Raw genomic sequence first — 19,461 nt, forward strand, 5'->3', positions numbered from 1 at the left:
GAATCCTAACTAATATAAACATGCTATTCCTGTTCGGTAGTGTTTCCTCACTGCTCTGCCGGAGACGTTGAACTGTGCTTCTCGGGGCAGCCTTCTTGGATTCTTTGGAGCTGTCATCCCTGCTCTGTCCTTCCTCAGAGCCTGGCGTTATCACATGTTCCCTCTGCTTCCCCAGGAGCCTCAGGCCAGGAATCATGTCTTACTTTTGTATCCCTGATGCCTCACACACTATCTGGTGTATAAGAGTCACTTATATAATATTTTCTGAATGACTCTGAATGAATGAATGACTTAAGTGAACGAATGAATTATAAGCAGAAGTTCGATATCGAGATATAGAAAGATCCTGAAGACAGGGGAAAATGCTTAAATCAATGAAAAATTAAGTGCATCATCTCTAGTAGTGGCCAAGTACATTTTCAAAATGCCATTATTTTAATTATGGAAATGGCCTCTCAAAAATGAAAAATAAACAAAGCATGTCCCTTCCTCCTGCATAGAATAAACTCATGTAGCTATGTTGCTTCAACAGAATAACTTCACAGAATCTGATATTCAAAGCTCATTAGGGTAGGTTGGCTGCTTTCATTCCAAACCTAAACAGTCCTTGGCACCTAATGAGCAGGCTCTGTCGTTCAGACCCCAGGCCGGCTACGCTGGGTCATCATTAGATGTCTTGGGAAGACATCCAGAGCGAGCCGTGGTTACCATGGTAACCAGCAAGGGAAGGGAAAAGCTGGCTGTCATGTACAAGATGACGGGTGCATACGGGAGGTACCGATGAGCTGAGGAAACAACGTGAGCCTTCCCTATCCAGAGTGGCTACCGGACATTTGGATGCTGAACACAGAGCTGTCCAAACATCCAAGAAGGAGATAATACATAAGTCAAAGACAAATACATTTGTCCAAAGAGGCTTTGGGCTCAGAAGAAAATGTTCCTAAGACTTGAGTGAAACAGGCTGTTTATATTTTTTTAAGCAGTGTTTTCCAAATCAAGTCTGGCTTTAGCTTTTAATTGAACAGAGAGACACTTCTAAATCCAAATATTGTGAAGACAGCTTTCCTCGCTCAGCACTAGCCACCTCCCACTGCTTTGGGCATATATACATCTGCATGCATCATATGTGTCTAAATATGGGGTAGACCGAAACCCCCTGAAAGCTGCAGAGCATGGAGCTCAGTGCAGCACGTACTCAACATAACTTAATACTCGATTTGTGCTTTGGGTTTGAAATGCTTAAGAAAACTCTATAACGACTTCATTTTTTTAGTGACAAATGTCTAATGATCCAACCACTCAATTCAAAGTTAAAGCAGGCTTATGGATATTACTCTGCTAATTTGGTGGTAATTGGGGCTTTCAAAGATCTTTTATATGCTTTTCCTGCTTGAAAATCTAGGACTGGGTGTTATTCTGTATGTTGGCAAATTGAACACCAATAAAAAATAAATTTATTATTAAAAAAAAAGAAAAGAAAATCTAGGATGAACCATGATTTGAAGCCTTTGCTCTTTCTGTCAATAATTAGTTTTCGGAACTGAAGTGTGAAAGACCCAGTACACAGAATACAGGAAACCCAGGGCACGGCCCAAAGGAGAGGACAATGAACAGCAGAGAAGAGCTCTGGTGGACTGCGGGGCAGGTGTACCTTATCCGATTTTCCTCATTGTCAACCAGGAAAAACCAGCGGAACTTCACCATCAGGGGGCTGCAGTTGGTGATTGTTATGTATCGGATCACCTCAGTATCATTCAGGATACAGCCAAAATCCAGCTCCATGGTCTCAAAGCTGAGGTTAGGGTAGTGCACTTCTCCACGCAGGTTTAGGCTGTCGATTTGAGGGTGTTCCATGTACTTGATCTCTAGAATTTCTTCTGCTACCCAGTTGTTCAAATCACTTTTGTAGGAAGGGTCAAATTTGACCAGCAAGTTTTTTTCTCCATCAACCTCCAGCTTAATAGGCTACAAATAAGATAATGGGGTTTACCAATTTTTGTCCTATGCATTTCCAACCTGCTTTATGAAACAGAACAACCAGGGATTTATGCATATTTATGTACATAAACACATGCAGATACACACCTACAAAGAGATTAGTATGAAATATATATATATCCACACATCTTTGGTCCATAATTATATATTTATACTTATACATAATTAAATAGCTAGTATATATAAATCTATATAGATATCTATACTATCTGGACAGGTATAGGTATTTTATATACATATATGCACATGCACATATATTTTATTAGTTGAAAATGAAAGCAAGGAAAATCTGGACAGGAATCATTTGAAGGAAGGGATTTTGGTAATAGTTGTGAAGTTATAAGGATTGAGGAGTTGCAAAAGGGAAAATCTGCAGTGAATAACTATTACAAAATATTCTAAACTGAAAATAAATTCGATTGTAAAATGTTCTTCCTAGACAAGTGGGAAAAATCCTTTGCTTAAGAAATTTTTCAAAGGCTTTCTAAAGCCCTGGGGGAGAGGCTCTGGAGCGGGTGACCCAGAAAGGGAGGGATTAGGCAATTTAATTTCTTTTCTCACGCCTGCAATTCTAACTCTTAAGTGCAGTGTTATCTACTTTCTGCTGTTTTCTATTCAACTTAAAATGACACTCGGAAGCTTGACAGAGTTTGTTCAGTAGATTGTGTTTATCCTTTTCTCTCTTCGATTCAAGTCCTCATGGGTTCCTTGATGCCAAGGCCTCTGGAACACCTTACCATACAAAGCCTGGCTATGAGTTGGCTTTTTCAGGAATTGCTTTATTCACAGTTAATCCACAGGAAAGGAACCTCCTGGTTTTACAGAAAGTGCCCCAAGGCAGTTGGGAGGTGTGCACGCAGGGATGAGTGTTTTACAGAGCTCTTCCCTCTCCACAGTTTTCAGGTTCCGGTATTTAACTGTGCGACTCTGTGACATGATTAGATGGCTTCAGGGGATAAAGCCAATCACCTGACTCAGGCGTCAGAGAGAGGGCAGCTAATCCCATCTGAGAGCAGGGCCGGCCACTGGTACAGGTGGCAGGGTACAATTTAGAACCCATCCTTGCAGAACACACCATGTGCGGCAGTGCTCACTATTGCAATGCCTGGTGTTTAAATATATTTGAAGACTGACTTAAATGTTTCCCCCCTCTGGTTGTTTTGTAGAAATGATACACATCCACAACAGTCTGCATTATATATAAAACACAAAGAGGAAACTCAACTAAAATGTCACTGTATGTTATTTCTCAGAGTTAGCATTTTTTAAACATTAGTCCATACATAATGGATGGCTAAATACAATTTTTACAAAAATGAAATTAGACTAATTTATTTTTTTAAATATTTGAGTTTTTTCTCAAAAAGAAACACCTTAAAATATTTTTAAAATTAATTAATTAATTAATTAAATTAATTACACACAGAGAGAGGCAGAGACATAGGCAGAGGGAGAAGCAGGCAGGACTTGATCCCAGGACACGGGATCACAACCTGAGCTGAAGGCAGACACTCAACCACTGAGCCACCCAGGTGCCCTTAAAAAAATATTCTTACACAAGAGATACTAATCCTAAAATCATAGACTCTGGAGCCAGACTGCTTGGGTCCAAATCTGACCTCTGCCAGTTACCAGGTCTGTGGATTTGAGCAAAGCTGCTTAGCCTTTCTAGCCTTCAGTTTCTCCATCCATAAAATAGGGGTGATAATAGTCACTTCCTCTTTTTAAGAGGATGAAATAAGTTAATATTTAGGTGATGTGTTCAGAGCAGTGTCTGCCACATGGTGTACAGTTTGTAAATGCCAATTACTACTATAATCAATCCCTTTATGATCAAGAAAAACGATGGTCAAGTATTCAGCAGTTTCAAATTTAGACAAGAGCTTATTGATGCTCACCTGTAAAAAGGGACAAAATATCAACACATTTCTGTTCTACGTATCTCCCAGTTTTTGTTGGCTATAGTGTTACTTTTTAAAAGTACAGGTTTTAAAATCCTATTCCGAAGTCATTGCCACCAAAGTTGTGTAGTCTCAGTTTGATAGCTGAATTGGCTCAGTGCTTCTTACCAATCTTTCCTTTATTGGTTTTTTTTTCATTCCTGAATGCCTTATTCGGTTCTTCTCCTCAATGGTTGTATTTCATTGGCAAATTGGTTTTTCAACAAAGTTGTAGGCAAGCTCGGTTCACTGATTCCTGGCATTCTGAGAGTGTCTGTCTGCTGTCTTTATACTCAAAGGACAGCAGCTGGGTTGCTCTTTCTCTCAAAACTCTGTAGCCATTGGTCCATTGTCATCCAGCATTAAGTATTATCTTGGAGAAGTTTGGGGTTAGTCTAAGCCCTTCCCTTGATGGGTCCCTTCTTTACTGCTGAGAGGCCATAGAATTCTTTGGTTATCAGTAAGACCAGTAATTTCACTAAGATATGTCTCCCTGTTGAACATTCCATAACATTTTGTCCCAGGACAAAATGCCTTACTTTAAAAGATCTAAACATCTTATCTGAGCCAACTAGTACCCCTCTCCTGAAGTAACCAAGGTTACAAATGTCTTGCTTGTCCTTGTGGAGATATTATAGGGATATAAAAATCATGTTCACATATGTATTTTTAAATTTTTTTATATACACGATAGCATACTGTGCACTTTTGTTCTGAAATTCGCTTTTTTCACTGGGAGAGCACTCTTCAGTGCATATGCAGTTGCCTCATAGCTGAAATATATTCCATCATAAAATTCTGCCAACATTGATTTAACCAATTTGATGGATATTGGCTCCCAATCTTTTGTTGTTGTAACCAATGTTGTAATGAATATCCTTGTCTATATGTTATCTTATATTGCCAAAGGGTAAATTCCTAGCAGTAGAATAACTAGGTCAAAGATTATGGGCATTTAAAAAATTTTGATGGCTATAGCCATATCTGATGTACACAGCCTTCTGATGTATGTTTCCCCAACAATGTGGGAGCGCCTGTTTCCACATGCCCTCCCAACACAGAGCACTATCCAATTTTTGCTCTTTGCCAACCTGATAGGAAAAAAAAGTTTCATAGTCATTTTAATTTGCATTTATTCTAATGTGATTAAAGTTGAGCACGATTTTCATAAATTCAAGAACTGCTTTATTTTTCTTTCCGTGAACTCTGTTCATTTCTTCTACCTGTTTTTCTATTGGGCTGTTGGTGTTTTTCCTGTTGATTTGTAGGGAGTCTGTATTTTTTTTAACTATATGTATGCTTTTATTAAAGTTACATGCACAAATAATATGGAAGGTCAAATTGTGCTATAAAAGTTATTGTAAGAAGCTATAGTTCCTGACCCAACCTGGGATCCTAAAGATCCAGAGGCTGCCATTTCTCAATGTGTTTAGTAGGGCTGGTCTACAGAACAGCTTTGTTGGGCAAAGAGGGGATGATCAGTTGGTGGACATACCCCAGACACCAGGGATTATCCTGGAAGGCTGAAACTCACACTAGAAACATTACATTTCCCCTGACATTTTGATTAATTAATCTGGGGAAAAGTACTTATCTGTAGGTCTTGGGATAAAAGCCAGCTGCTCATATTTTTTGCGTGGGGTCAGGTGGGACAACTATGTAGGGCATGGAATCCCGTTATTTTCAGTGCTCTCCTCGCACCTGTTGTTTCTGAGCCCAGGCTACTTAGGTTGAAAGACTCGCATATCGTTGCAGTTCCTCTGGAGAATTTTCTAGAATGCATGCTTTTGTGCTTTTTTGTCAGCCCATTCCATGTTCATTCTATCTTCTAGAACTTGTTTAAATCTCTCATTATCTAGTTATACCCATTCTTTTCCCCCTTTATTTTATTGTTCTAGGCTTCTTTCCTTCTGAACATTTCTACTTTTAAGGTTTCAGGAGGGACAAGAGAGTAGGTCTAATCTACCACCCAGACTAAGAAAGCTGTTCATGCCTGAATTTGCATTTTGGAAATGGATTATCACCCATTTTGTTCTCCTCTGCTCTGTGAGTTTAGTCTTCATCTCCACTTTAAACACTTGTATCTCATCTTTAAGCTCTTTTTAAGACAAGTCATATCATCTATCATTTCTTTGAGACTGTAGAGAACAACATTTATACTTTTGGTCTTCTTCCTTGCGTAGGTTCCCTGGCAGTAGGTTTTTCTTTTATCTCTTCTTCCTTTTATGCCTCTGTTAAAAGACCTTAGCTGTTTTTCCCCCCAGCTCAGGCTTGAACATTAAGGGACTGTGGGTGGGGTGGGTGAGGGGAGTGTGGTAGTGCAGTGCACAGCCACCAGTTGGGTACTGTCTGAAACCCTCTCACTAAGCAGCTCCCTGAGTAAGGCTCACAGCAAATCTCCTTCAATCATGGGCTCCTTCTGAGATCTCACTGTTGCTGCCTACCCTCCCTTTCTCCTTTATATCACTTCTTCATTAGCTGCCTCCCTAGACTGGGAGGATGTACACAATGGTGTGTGGATATGGTTTCTCCTTCACTCCTTCCCTTCAGCTCTTCAGTACCACTTGCCCCATGGCCTGGCCATTCCCACTGGCATCCTCATGCCCAGCAAAGGATCACAGGGGTGATGTTGTAGGGATGTTTAGAGAATACTGGACCCTGCATCAGACTGGTGCCTTGATAAGCTCATAGTCTCCTCCCTCAGCCAGGTTCAGATTTCTTAGTATCTGGAGATGGGATCTTTGGTTTAGGGATTAGGTTTTAGCTATTTCCTTATTGCATAGAGTATGGAGCTTTGGTGGGATTTGAGAAAAGAGAATGAAAAGATCTCTATTGCCATTAGTAGGAAGTCACTATTTTCTAAAATTGCAATGGACAGGAATGAAGGGTTATCATAAGTTCTTACACCATTAATAATAGTTGATTGGCATTGGAATTTATGGCATCTTTCTGTAGTGTTTCCTTTTTTGTTTCTTGAGTTCTATTTCCCTGGGCCAAAATTAGGTAGTATACCGGCATTATTCTCTTCCTTGGTCACACACTCAACTCTCTCGTAGGAGCTTGTTAGGACAGCCCTTGTCAACTCACCTCAGGAGTTAATGGCAGGGGAGATTTATCAGTCTCACAGATAAAGAAGGGTCCGCTGGTTGAGAGTAACACATTCACAGGCAGGGTGGAAATGTTCTTCATGACCAAGGGCTGGTAATCAGGTTCTAGGATGGTGTTAGGCTTCTGCAAAAGAGGAAAAAGGAAACCGAGTTATGGTAAACATAGTAAGCTTTTAGCAACCACAGCCTCATATTCATTGTTAACAGTAGAATTAGCATTTCCTGCTCCTCCTTGTTGTCTGTCTCTCTTTTTCTGTCTTCCCCTAACCCTTGTATAGATTTAGATAAATCATTTGGAATTTATAGTGGACTACTGAAAAGGCCAGAAAACACAGATTAGATTTCTTAATCTTCTGTTGCCAGGCTAAAAACACCTATACAAGCCAGGCCTCTCGGTAGTGCTATTACTATAGAAATTTCCAGTCTCATAAAACAAAGTCTAGTAAACTAGAAATATCTTGTAAAAGAACCTGTGCCTGATTATAATAAAGATTATTTTCCTTATACAATATTTTTTCTATGCTTAAAAAATCACACTTGCAAAAATTTATACATTTATAATATATTGATATATTGACAAATGCTCATAACTACTTCCTGTAAATTTTTTCCTGATAACACTGGGATTTAGAAGCATCTTTTCACTTTCTTAGATGCATCAAATTTACTTTTTCAAGTGGAGAATGCATCAGAAATGGATCTTTAGCTGAAAATTTTTCTCATTCTAATTTTGGAGTCCACATTATTTCTTGTGTGCCTTGGAAAGGGGGTCCTTTAATACCAGCAGGAGGCAATCAGCCTCAATCTGCTATTTCCAAAGAGAGCCTCCCTCCAATCATTCCCACAACTCTAGCCGGTTTTCACCAGGCCTCACAATTTTGATTTGCTTTTTCTCCTTGTTCCAATTTCAGTTAAATCCTTCCAGTTCTATATATTAGTCAGAGTCTGTCTCTGCTTCTTTGTTCAAAACAGTCTTCCTTCTGCTGTGGTTCCTGGCCCTGCCTCTGGCTCTGAGGAGCTTGGAGAACTGGTGCCTGTCATGTCCCTGTCAGTTTGGGCTGCTAAAACAAATGTCACAAACTGGCTGGTTTAAATGGCAGACATTTAGGCCTCATAGTTCTGGAGGCTGGGAAGGCCAAAATCAAGGTACCAGCAGATCCAGTGTCCGGCTTCTGATGGCTGTCTTCTCACTGTGTCCTGGCATGACTGAGAGGGAAATCATATCTCTTGTCTCTACTTCTCAGGGCACTAATCCCATTGCTGAAGGCTCTGTCTTCATGACTTCATCACTGCCCAAAGGCCCCACTCCAACCATCACATTAGAGATTAGGAGTTCACTTATGAATTTGGGGAGAGGAAGCACAGACCTAAGCACCTAAGCCTTGCAATAGTTGTACCGTGCTTGTCCCCTGTTCGCTCCTGGAGTTCTTTCAGGGGTTCATTCTGGCACTTACCGTGAGATGCCAGGCATTGTTTTCCTCCCTTGAACATGGTAACACAGCTACTGAACTCACCTTGTACCTGCAGATGATATACTACGGTTTTGGGGGAAGCAGACTTTTGTGCCATGCAAAGGCTGTCTACCCAGTGACCTTCCTCCAGGCCATTGTGTCACTGCAGGAAGCTTTGAAGCGAAGAAGCCAGACTTGGTTGGTTTTGGCAAGAGGCCATTTAGAGGTTAGCGATGAGAAGGAGTCGATGCACACAAGCCATTCTATTTTAAAATGACCCCTTCTCTCTGGGTTGTTTGTCTCCCCAAATATCATGAGACAGGATTTGCTGCTGGACTTCATGAAGTAAACTGGCTGCTACTTTCAATTGACCTTTTCAATTCCACAGAGATGTGGCTTCGTCTGTGTGGCTTATGAATGGTACCATAGTTATAAAGTAGATCAAATCTGAGAAAAAATCATCCCGTAGGCAGGGCTGGCATCATTATAGTCTAATGTACTAAATCAGACACGCTGCCTCGAGCCCCAAACGAGACAGGACAGATAATTGGGTGTTATGTCATTAAATCTGAACGTCAACACCGGCAGGCCTCTTGTGCATGGTGGGTAACAAGTTGCATTTCTTTGTTGTCTCTGATATGGCTTACATGTGAGCAGGAAATAAACGATGAAAACTACAGTAGTTGGACAGATTTTGCAATTATGATATTTGGGGGGAAGGAGAGAAGGGCAAAAACAAACGAACACAGAGTTGTGACAATTTGATTTTTAATTCAGTAAGTTGCTGCCATATTCAAAATATTTGCTCTTTTATTCTAGTGATAAACTCAGAGATTTAAACAAGAAATAAGATGTTAAAAAGCCAACGCTTAAAGATATGTATATATATAAAAAAAGGAACACTATGCACACATTTTTATGAGTGTTTATAGGCTTAGAAAAAAAAGTCTAATAAGAAACCAGGCTGCATATTTAACATACACCATAATGTCTTGCATAGAACATTCAACATATATTCACTGAATTTTCTCTGAGTAACCAAATTGAGAGGAAATATAATGCCACTGAATTTGGTGCAGCTGTTGCCAATAAATATCTTTCCTGATTACTTTAAGACGAAGATTTTAAAACCAAGCAATGAAAATGTGGTAGCTGTAGCAGGAACTTGTGTAGCATTATCTTTTATATGTCTTATGGAGCTTGTCATAGTTAGTTGCCCATCCTGTGGCTGAAATTTATAATCTAATTCTTCAATGTCTAATTCCCCATGAGTCCATTAAGCCAGGTTTTTGCTTTGTCTTGACTGCCATACAATGTAAGTGCTCAAAGACGATCTGTTGGCTTCAAGTGAACTTGTATATCTCACCTCCCCTACTTGATGATAAGCTTATCCATGGTGGATGCTCAATAAATATTTAATATGAACAAAATGTAATGGAATCCATGACCAGAATAAATGGTCTTAAACATTTTCCTGCAAGCCTCCAGGTAATGAAAGGACTCCTGATTATGATTGCCCCATAATCAGTTAGGCACTGCCAAACTTGGTCCATCTGTATGACACCATGTCAGGACTTACCTTTGATTATATATGTCCCACAGCACAGAACAATGGCTTACTTAACACTTAGTTTTTCCAGTTGGCTGTGAGGTTCATCTGGGAGGGACTATTCTCACTGTTATATCCCTAACTCCCAACACAGTGCCTGGTACATGGTAGGCCCTGATAAACAGTCCACTCAGCAGCTGGCATGACTGTTTCAATGAGTATATCTGGCCATGTCACTCCGCTCCCTCCCTAAAGGCCCTCCAAGGCCACCTGGAACAAAACCCAAAGTCAACAACATGCCTTTCAGTCATGCCAAACTCATCTGGCATATGCCCACTTCTCTAGATGGACTTCGTGTCACTCTGGGAACATTCTCTAAGGTGGCCCTTCAGTTCTGTATACTCACCAAGATCTTTCCTAACTCAGGCTCTTTGCATGTGCTGTTCCCTCTGCCTATCATTTTTCTTCCCCTCCCTTGTCACCAACTAACTTCTATCTCTCCTTCAAGTCTCAACTTGAGGCACTTGGTGAAGGAAGCCATTTATGACCACATGTACAAATACAGCCATGTCTCTGAGACATGTACTCACAGCACCTTTTACCACTTCTTCATAGCACTGTTTAGAATTTAATATTAAACAACACAATTTTAATAATTTGTTCGCAGTTCTGTAACCTTGACCAGTCTCTTAGCTTTGACTATGTTGGGTTGGTTCCCCAGATTTCCAGCACCAATACAGTCCTCAACTTGGAAGAGACATTCCCTACATGTCTTTTTTTTTTTTTTTAAGACCTATTTATTTATCTGAGAGTGAGCAAGCATGAGGGGGAGGAGAGAGAATCTCAAGTAGACTCCCCACTTAACGCAGAACCTGATGCAGAACTCATTCCCAGGACCCTGAGATCACAACCTGAGCCAAAACCAAGAGTTGGCTGCTTAACCGATTGAGCCACCCAGGCACCCCCCTACATATCTGTTTCGAATGGTACATAATTCTAGGATGGAAGTCTACCTAGGTGTAGGTCACATTCTCCTGTGATGTGTCCCCCACCTCCTCACCATCCTGACCCCCTGCCCTGAGCAGCAGCCCTTCCTAGCTTTCCCCTGTCCTCTGCCTCCTCCATTCATTGCTTGTCCCTAATGGCCTTACAAATTAAATTCATGGGTGTTATAAAATTAAAGCCATATAAATTAAGGAATATGAATCAAACAGTATTAAGTTGATTATTCTCAGGCAGTATTAGGTGATTTGCATAACAACTTAACTTGAATCTCCATTTCCTCACATGTGTGATGGGAATGACAACAGAAGCTACAGCATATATTGTGAGGAAACAACTGGGAAAGTGTATGTGAGGAGCACGACTTATCAGCATATACCAATCAGTAAGTTGTGGCTACTCTTTTTTTTTTCTTTTTTCAAATTTTTATTTAAATTCTAGTTAGTTTAAATAGAGCACAGTATTGGTTTCTGGAGTAGAAGTCATTGGTTCATCACCTACATGCAACACCCAGTGCTCATCACAAGTGCCCTCCTTAATGCCTATCCCCTACCTAGCCCATCTCCCACCCATGCCCCTCCATCAACCCTCAGTTTGTTCTCCATAATTAAGAGTCTCTTATGGTTTGTTTCCTTCTTTCCTTTTCTTCCCCCCTCCCTCCCATATGTACATCTGTTTTGTTTTTTAAATTTCACATATGAGTGAAATTGTATGGTATTTGTCTTTCTCTGACTAATTTCACTTAGCATTTTATACTCTAGCTCCAGCCATGTCATTGCAAATGGCAAGATTTCATTCTTTTTGATGGCCAAGTAATATTCCATTGTGTGTGTGTGTGTGTGTGTGTGTGTGTGTGTGTGTATACAAATTCACCTCTTTGAGTACATGTACCCCTTTGGATCTGTATTTTTGTATCCTTTAGATAAATACCCACAAGTGCAATTTCTGGATCATAGGGTAGTTCTGCTGTTAACTTTTTGAGGAACCTCCATACTGTTCTCTAGAGTGGCTGCACCAGTTTACATTCCTACCAACAGTTCAAGAGGGTTCCCCTTTCTCCACATCCTTACCAACACCTGCTGTTGCTTGTGTTGTTATTTTAGGCATTCTGACAGGTGTAAGGTGGTATCTCATTGTGGTTTTGATTTGAATTTCCCTGATGATGAGTGATGTTGAGCATCTTTTCATGTGTCTGTTAGCCATCTGGATGTCTTCTTTGGAAAAGTGTCTACTCATGTCTTTTGCCTATTTCTTAACTGGACTATTATTATTTTTTTGGAGTATTGAGTTGATAAGTTCTTTATAGATTTTGGATACTAACCCTGTATCAGATATGCCATTTGCAAAAATCCTCTCCCATTCTGTAGGCTGCCTTTTAGCTTTGTTGATTGTTTCCTTTGTTGTGCAGAAGCTTTTTATCTTGATCAAGTCCCAATATTAATTTTTTCTTTTTTCCTCCTTGCCTCCTACGATGTGTATAGTAAGAAGTTGCTACAGCTGAGGTCAAAGAGGTTGCTATTCTTACTGATTATTACACTTATCAATAATTCTACTCCAACTCCTTCTATATTATGATGTTTATTTAATCTAGTTAGAATAAAAGGATCAACTAAATTGCATTTTTAGGGGCACTTGGGTGGCTCAGTTGATTAAGCATCTACCTTCTGCTTAGGTCATGATCCCAGCGTCCTGGGATTGAGCCCTGCATTGGACTCTCTGCTCAGTGGGGAGTCTGCTTCTCCCTCTCCCTCTGCCCCTACCCCCGCTCTAGTGCTCTCTCTTACTCTCTGTCTCAAATAAATAAATAATGTAATATAATATATAGTATAATAAATCTTTAAAAAAATAAAAATAAATAAAACGCATTTTCAGTGCACTGGAATTCCCTTTCACTTACTTTGTTCTTAAAATCAGGAATGATGGAAGTAGAATTTCCATAGCAATTTACATTTCAGAGGAATGTAGGTTTAGATTCAGAAGTTTTAGTTGAATGTGTATTAGCCTCTGAAGCTTAAAAAACATTGGCTGGGTGTGGGTGTAACAGGCTTCCCATTAATTTAGCTTCCAAACTGAAAATATGAACATGCTGACCCCTACTCGGAGCACCAACCCCAAGGCCGCAAGTCCCACTGACCTTTTCCAGTCGGTATATGAGCTGCTTGGTGGACAGCTGGATAAGTGGCGCTATAAACTCACAGATGATATTCACAGTCATCACTAAGCTCTTCCCCTTTTGTGCCCCGATAATGGCATGGCACACCAGCTTTTCTTTGACTACCTGTAAATGAGATACATTGGCACTTTTGGAACATCCAAAGCTCAGAAAACTTAATTCTCAACCATCTGCAAGTCAATTCTCCACTACCCACCTGGAGACATGAGGGTAAAACGCACATTTTTCTGAATAGTGCATTTCAGGGATTGCTCTCTGTCACACTATTATTGGGTCTTATTGGTTGACTATGTCCTGGATGGATCCTGTGTTTGTTTCTGACCACTCCTGAGGACACAATTGATTTACATTCAGTTCAACCTGTATGATGCACCAGGACTATTAGGGACTGGAGATACAAAACAGTGGCAGACAGAGCAAGTAAAATCCTTCCTGGGCTTCTATTTCAATGGTTAGATATGTGATTTCTTATCAAGCTGGCCAGGAGCTATGGCTAGAAAAATTTTGCCTTTCATTCTTGAATATTTAAAAATCATGCTATAGAAACATATTTCTTTGGACCCAAGAGGCCCAGATTTTCATAAGTACAAAGGGCCCTAGAGTGAAGTGATACCATGAATAGCTTATATTGAAGAGTACTCAGGCTTTGGATGTTAATGAATTCAAGTCCCTTCTCAATTATGTACTACAACAGGGAAGAACATTCAGGGAAGCTTTTAGAAATCTCAAACTGAATTTAGAATCCCAGCTGCTCAGATTTAATGCCTTTAAAGATATGATCGGCTATTGATAACAACATTGTAAATGTGCTCCTGCAACAGGCTGCCAGTGTCTTGAGATAAGGGGCTGCGTTCTATTTGTCTCTGCATCCTCAGTGCCTAGCACAGTGTTTGTTATATGGCACATACTCAGTAAAAGTTGGCTGAATCCCTGAATCACGGAGAGAAAGGGCACATTATTTACTCCGTATGAGAAATGACCTTTTTGGTTTTGCTTTTGCACTGAGGATGTGTTTTGCCTAAAAATGCTCTGTGAAGAAAGTAAAGGAAATCAAGTACAATCAGTGACCCTAGAGGAGCTAAGGCAAGGGGACAGGCTTTCCCTGGGAAAACAGGGAGACAAATTTCTATCATTTCCTATTTCATGTGGAAAAAGTTCAGTATCACCTCCTACTTCAGTGACAGCAGCGGGAGCTCAAGCATGATCATTTCTCATTCATAAAGTCTGCATTTGTGAGGCAGAAGAGGCTCAGGAATGATTTAGGAAGTTTCTTTTATTTATTTATTTTTTTTGATGGTTTCCCATTTCCATGAGGGAATAGAAATAAATAGACAATAATTTGGAACTGCTTAAATGTTTAAAGAAGAATAGTGATGATATAAATATGAGCAGGATATCAGAGTTGCTGAACGATAACTCAGTTTTTTTAATTGACACATAAAAAGATGATAGTTATAAATAGGAAGCTGTTGTGTCAGGTTGAGAGGGAAGGGTCCAAGGATGTCCCAATCCCTGGATAGCAGATGCATCTGAAAGTGTCTATAAAAACATCCTTTTTGAACAAATATGAAATTAATATCACTAATTATTAAGAGGAGGCTTAGCTTTGGCTGAACGTTGGATGTCCCTCTGCCAGAGACTTGCTGGCTGGTCCCTGCTGACCCTGGGGATGAGAACCTACTTGAAATGGTATTTTAAGGTTGGGTTCATGGTAGCTGTAGAAACAAACAGAAAACTGAGCAGAGCTGAACCCTGAAAGCAATGGGTGCTGCCATGGTAACTCCGTGCTGTGTGAAAACCATGAGAAACCATGTCCTTTCTTCAGATAAATGTCAAAGGACTCTCCTAAGAAATAGATAGAGCAAAGATTTATTTAGGAGAAAAATAGCTTCTGAATGTGCTGTCCTCTTACCCTGGGAGTAGCAGAATAGCCTTCGAGTATCACATCGATGGTCTGGCTTGGGTACAGCTCCATCCTGACAGGGTGGAGCTGAAACACTGGACTCTGGGGAGCCCTGGTCTCCTGGGAGTCCTGGGGTTGGGGCTGGTTCTTAACAAGTCCCTTCTTAGCCAAGCCCTTCTTGCTCAGCTTGTCCTGGGGATGGAAATCTTCATTCATCCAGAACAACTGTTGGACCCGACGTCCCTTGTTGGTCAACTTGAAGCGGTAATAATAGGTGTCCAGGCTGGAAAAGAGGAGGCAGGGATTGAGAGAACTCAACTTTGGGGTGTTCTGTTCAGCTCTATACATGTGGGATTTACTCCTCTGAAAGTATTTAAAAAGTGAGCAATGAAATAGACATTATTTTTAAAAATTTAGGAAGGCTAAATGCTACAAGGAACCACCACAGTAATGGGACAAGGTCATATCTCCTCATGGGGTCCACAGACTCAAGTCTGGCACCTGGGTTTGATCTCTGAGTTGCCATCACTAGGGAAGGGGCTCAGAACACAGACAGAGTACATGTGAAAACCACTCTAATTTATGAGAAATGATTCTGAAGCCTGAAAAGAAAGCAAAATACCTACTGGAGGGGAAACATATTTCAACATGTTTTGAGCAAATTTCTACTGATTGAGGAAAATATGATGAGCTCAACTTTAAGGGTACTTTGAAGAGAAACCACACATACCCACCAAGCCCAACCAAAGCTCATGGGGACTGTACCATGGGCCAGAACATCAGCTGGATTGGTCATTTTTCTCAGAGTAGGGCTTTAAAAATGCTATTTCATTCATTAATTCATTTGTTTATTTGTTCATCTAGTCCGTAAATATTTACTAAGAACCTCTTGATTGTCTGGCTCTTTGTGAGACACTGGAATTTCTAAGATCTTGGCAGTGGCTCAAATGTGATTTTGTCTGGGATTTTTTTTAACTGATTTTTAAGCTTACTTAAGATTTTTTTTTCTAGGGAGAAAACTCATCTCAGGACTGTTTTTTATTTTTAAAATGTTATCAGGCTTTGAGATTTCATCCCCGCTGTTCCTCATGAGAAATAACATCATATCTAATAAGTAAGTTGAAGCTTCAGATAAATAATGAGTATTTACCAACCAGCAGATGTAACCATTTCTATCTAAATATGCATTCACAGGGCATGCTCACTGGAGTAGTTTGACTTCATGGCTAAGTCCAGGCTTTAGGGAAATAATAATATAAGCTGTTTATAAGGAAGGCAATGTCACTGTCACTTGTACATGGTGTATCTTTCAATCATCACAGCAACCCAGTCACAAGAAGTCTATTGTCTCTCATTTTATAGATAAATAAATAGAAACTCTGAAAATTTAAGGGAGTTGCCCAAAAACATGCAATAAGAAAAGGTGGCATATCTGTATTTCTTTAGGCCCTTACGTTAAAAAAGTTGGCAAACTTTTTCTGTAGAAGGATGAATAATAAATACTTCATATTTCTTGGGCCACGCAGTCTGTCACAACTACTCAACTCTCCATGGTAGTGTGAAAGAAGCCACAGAAAATGTCTGCATAAGAATGGGCATGGCTGTGTTCCAATAAAGCTTTATTTATAGAAAGAGGCAGTGGGCTGCAGTTTGCCCAGCCCTGCTTTTGATGATTCTCCGGGAGATTGCTGGCATCATGATTTTATGGCAAAAAGAAAAACTGCAGGGTTTGTCCAGAGGAGAAATTGGCAGCTAAAAGCTGTGGTTTGCTTCTACATTCACAGAAAACTATTAGCGAATCCTCCATTTCTAGGCAAGTGTCAGAAAATCCTTTGGGGCTATTTGACACTATTTGTAGACTAAGGAGAACATGTAATTAAGTCTGGCTTGCCGTATATTGTTTTCTATAATTATATTTGAATGCACTTAACAAGAGATTTGGAAATAGAAGCATGGTATGCCATGACAAATGCCCTAGCTTATGACCAATAGATGGGTGGAGAAGAGCATTTTCATATCTAGTTGACTTACAAAAACTGTAATTGGATGCTTCTCTGAAAACACATGCGATTCCAACTATCTGACACACCTGTTACTTAAAGCCTATTGGTTAATGTATTTTCAAGAAAACATCATGTGTTGTAAATGGAGCAGAGGGAAGGAGGTGTGGATGGGCTTTTGGGGAGGGCTTCTCACTGATTTTTATCAGGAACATCTTCTCTAAGTATAGTGTGTCCATCTTGGTGTCAAGGCTTGTTACACCAGAAGGCAGGAGCATCCCTCTGAGATCTGTTCACAGTGTTGCAACAGATAAGCCAAATTCAACTGGCCCCTGAGAGTTGACTAGTGGCAGCCATGTGACTCTTCTGAGGAACCAGGAATAAACCCCCATATATATCCTCCACTTTTAGCATTCAGATTTCATACATTTTCAGAGCCTCATTTAGACTGTTCTGCTCAAAGATATCTATACTGTACCACCTTTTCTTTAAATATTGAGATTCTTTAGCTTTTCATGTGGAGCCAATTGCAACCATCTCAAATGTTGGAGCTTTGGTGGGGAGACAGACAAGCAGAGGACATAATACCAAAAAATGTACTGACCTTGCAATACCTGATAATAAACAATACATTTTTAACCTGCTAAGTTATACTCTACTTAGGTCACCACCAAGGTGCAGCTGTACTTTCTACATTCATGGAGAGGAATTAGCAGTACACTGGAATTAAAGAGGAGAAATCATGGTTGAGATTCTAAATTTGTTACAAAGAAGCCACTGCCTGTTTGGGAAAAAAATGCACTTCTATAAGTTTCTTCTCTAGTGCGGAGGGACACAGTTTGGAGGACTCCACTACCCTGTGCCTAGGAAATGTCTTCTTGGGGCTGATGTACCCATTTGAAGGGAAAATGAAGACAAGAAAAGGGAGATGATGCTGAAGACACAAGTTCTATTTTCTAAAAATAATTTTTCAAAGTAGAGGTGATGCTCAGTGAATGCAACATCTGTAGTGTCTAGAAGAATCAGTCCAGGATGTCTCCCTACCTAAAACGTGCTCCCAAGTTGAGTTCTGGAGCAAAGGGCTTATCTGAGACAATGGTGGAGCCAATTCCTGAAGCCTGGACAGGGATTCGGTAAGTGTTGCTATTCTCTATATCCAAAATGACCGTGTCTTTAAATGTCAGTATGTCGTTCAGTTTTGCTGTCAGGGTCAGCTGAACATTGGTCTCCGGGGGAACCATGCCTTCTTTGGGTTCAATCATCCACAGAGACTTTTTGTGTGCCTGCAACACAAGACCACAAGTTAAGAGCAAAGATATTCTTGGCTTTTCATTCTGCACATGTCAAAGTCCTCTACACTTCAAATGGCTGGCACTGCAGAACTCCACATCAGAGACAAACATTGTTTTTTTGAATCAAAGCAGCTGGGTGTTTTTTGGCTTTTCTTTTTTCCAAAAAGCAATCTGATTCTGAAAAGCAAACCTACAATTCTACTTTTGAATGCTCTGCGAAGATTCTTTACATCTCTTTCTCAGGATGACAGTCCAGTTCTCCAACAAGAATATACTAATGATCTACTCTAATCTACAAATTCTGGGATACCAACAGGAGATACAACATCCTTCCTGTAATTTGTAATTTTTAAAACAAATGTTTTTCAAGGGCACAGTTTCTATGGTGTTATAGTGAGGATGAACAGCTCTCATTAATAAACACAATACAAGAAGTCTTGATTTGTTATTTCATAATAATCAATGGAACTTTGTTTGCTAAAATGCCAAATTTATTTTGAAATATATGACAGGACTAAATTATAGAGTTAGAAATGATATAGCTCACTCTTCCTTCCCTTAGGTCTTTGGTCAAATGATACCTCTCAATGAAGCCTACTCTGCCTATCACATTTTAAATTGTAAACCTGCAGTAAATTGTAAACCTTCAGTAGTCCTGATCCCTTTTACCCTGTTCTATTTTTCTTTCCCTTAGCACTTACCATCTTTATCATGTCTGTTTGTCTCCTTGTGCTAGGATATAAGTTCTCCATAGAAGGGATGTTTATGTTTTCTGTTCTTGTTGTTGCTCACTGATATATACCTCCAGTACCTATAACTATGTCTGGTGCATAGTAGGTACTTAATAAATATTTTATAAATGAATTAATGTATTTGCCTTTGATGCAGGAAAACTCAATTTTTTAAAGATTATATTTATTTATGAGATAAATAAATATATGATAAAATAAAATTTATTCATAAAATAAATATATGATTATATTTTATTTAATAAAATTTATTTATTTATATTTATATTTATTTATTTATATATTATTTATTTATAT

General features: G+C 39.7%; 1 protein-coding gene across 11 annotated transcripts in view; it reads right to left on the bottom strand.

Annotated features, from left to right (window-relative positions):
• Nucleotides 1-19,461, bottom strand: part of HYDIN (HYDIN axonemal central pair apparatus protein) — a 358,050-nt gene that overhangs the window by 155,725 nt on the left and 182,864 nt on the right. For 9 of the 11 annotated variants that reach the window (XR_005990460.1, XR_005990461.1, XM_041773068.1 and 6 more), the window contains 5 exons: nucleotides 18,168-18,406; nucleotides 15,133-15,406; nucleotides 13,182-13,325; nucleotides 7,026-7,169; nucleotides 1,652-1,965 (listed from right to left, as the gene is read on the bottom strand). Coding sequence is in view for 8 of the 11 variants with exons in the window: in XM_041773068.1 (XP_041629002.1) it covers nucleotides 1,652-1,965; nucleotides 7,026-7,169; nucleotides 13,182-13,325; nucleotides 15,133-15,406; nucleotides 18,168-18,406 (1,115 nt within the window). In the remaining 3 variants the exon portion in view is untranslated. Of the gene's footprint in view, nucleotides 1-1,651; nucleotides 1,966-7,025; nucleotides 7,170-13,181; nucleotides 13,326-13,470; nucleotides 13,548-15,132; nucleotides 15,407-18,167; nucleotides 18,407-19,461 lie in introns of those variants that run through there. The other 2 variants (XR_005990462.1, XM_041773075.1) reach the window with 2 other exon arrangements.

This window comes from Vulpes lagopus, chromosome 10 (genome assembly GCF_018345385.1).
Source record: "Vulpes lagopus strain Blue_001 chromosome 10, ASM1834538v1, whole genome shotgun sequence".
NCBI lineage: Eukaryota > Metazoa > Chordata > Mammalia > Carnivora > Canidae > Vulpes > Vulpes lagopus.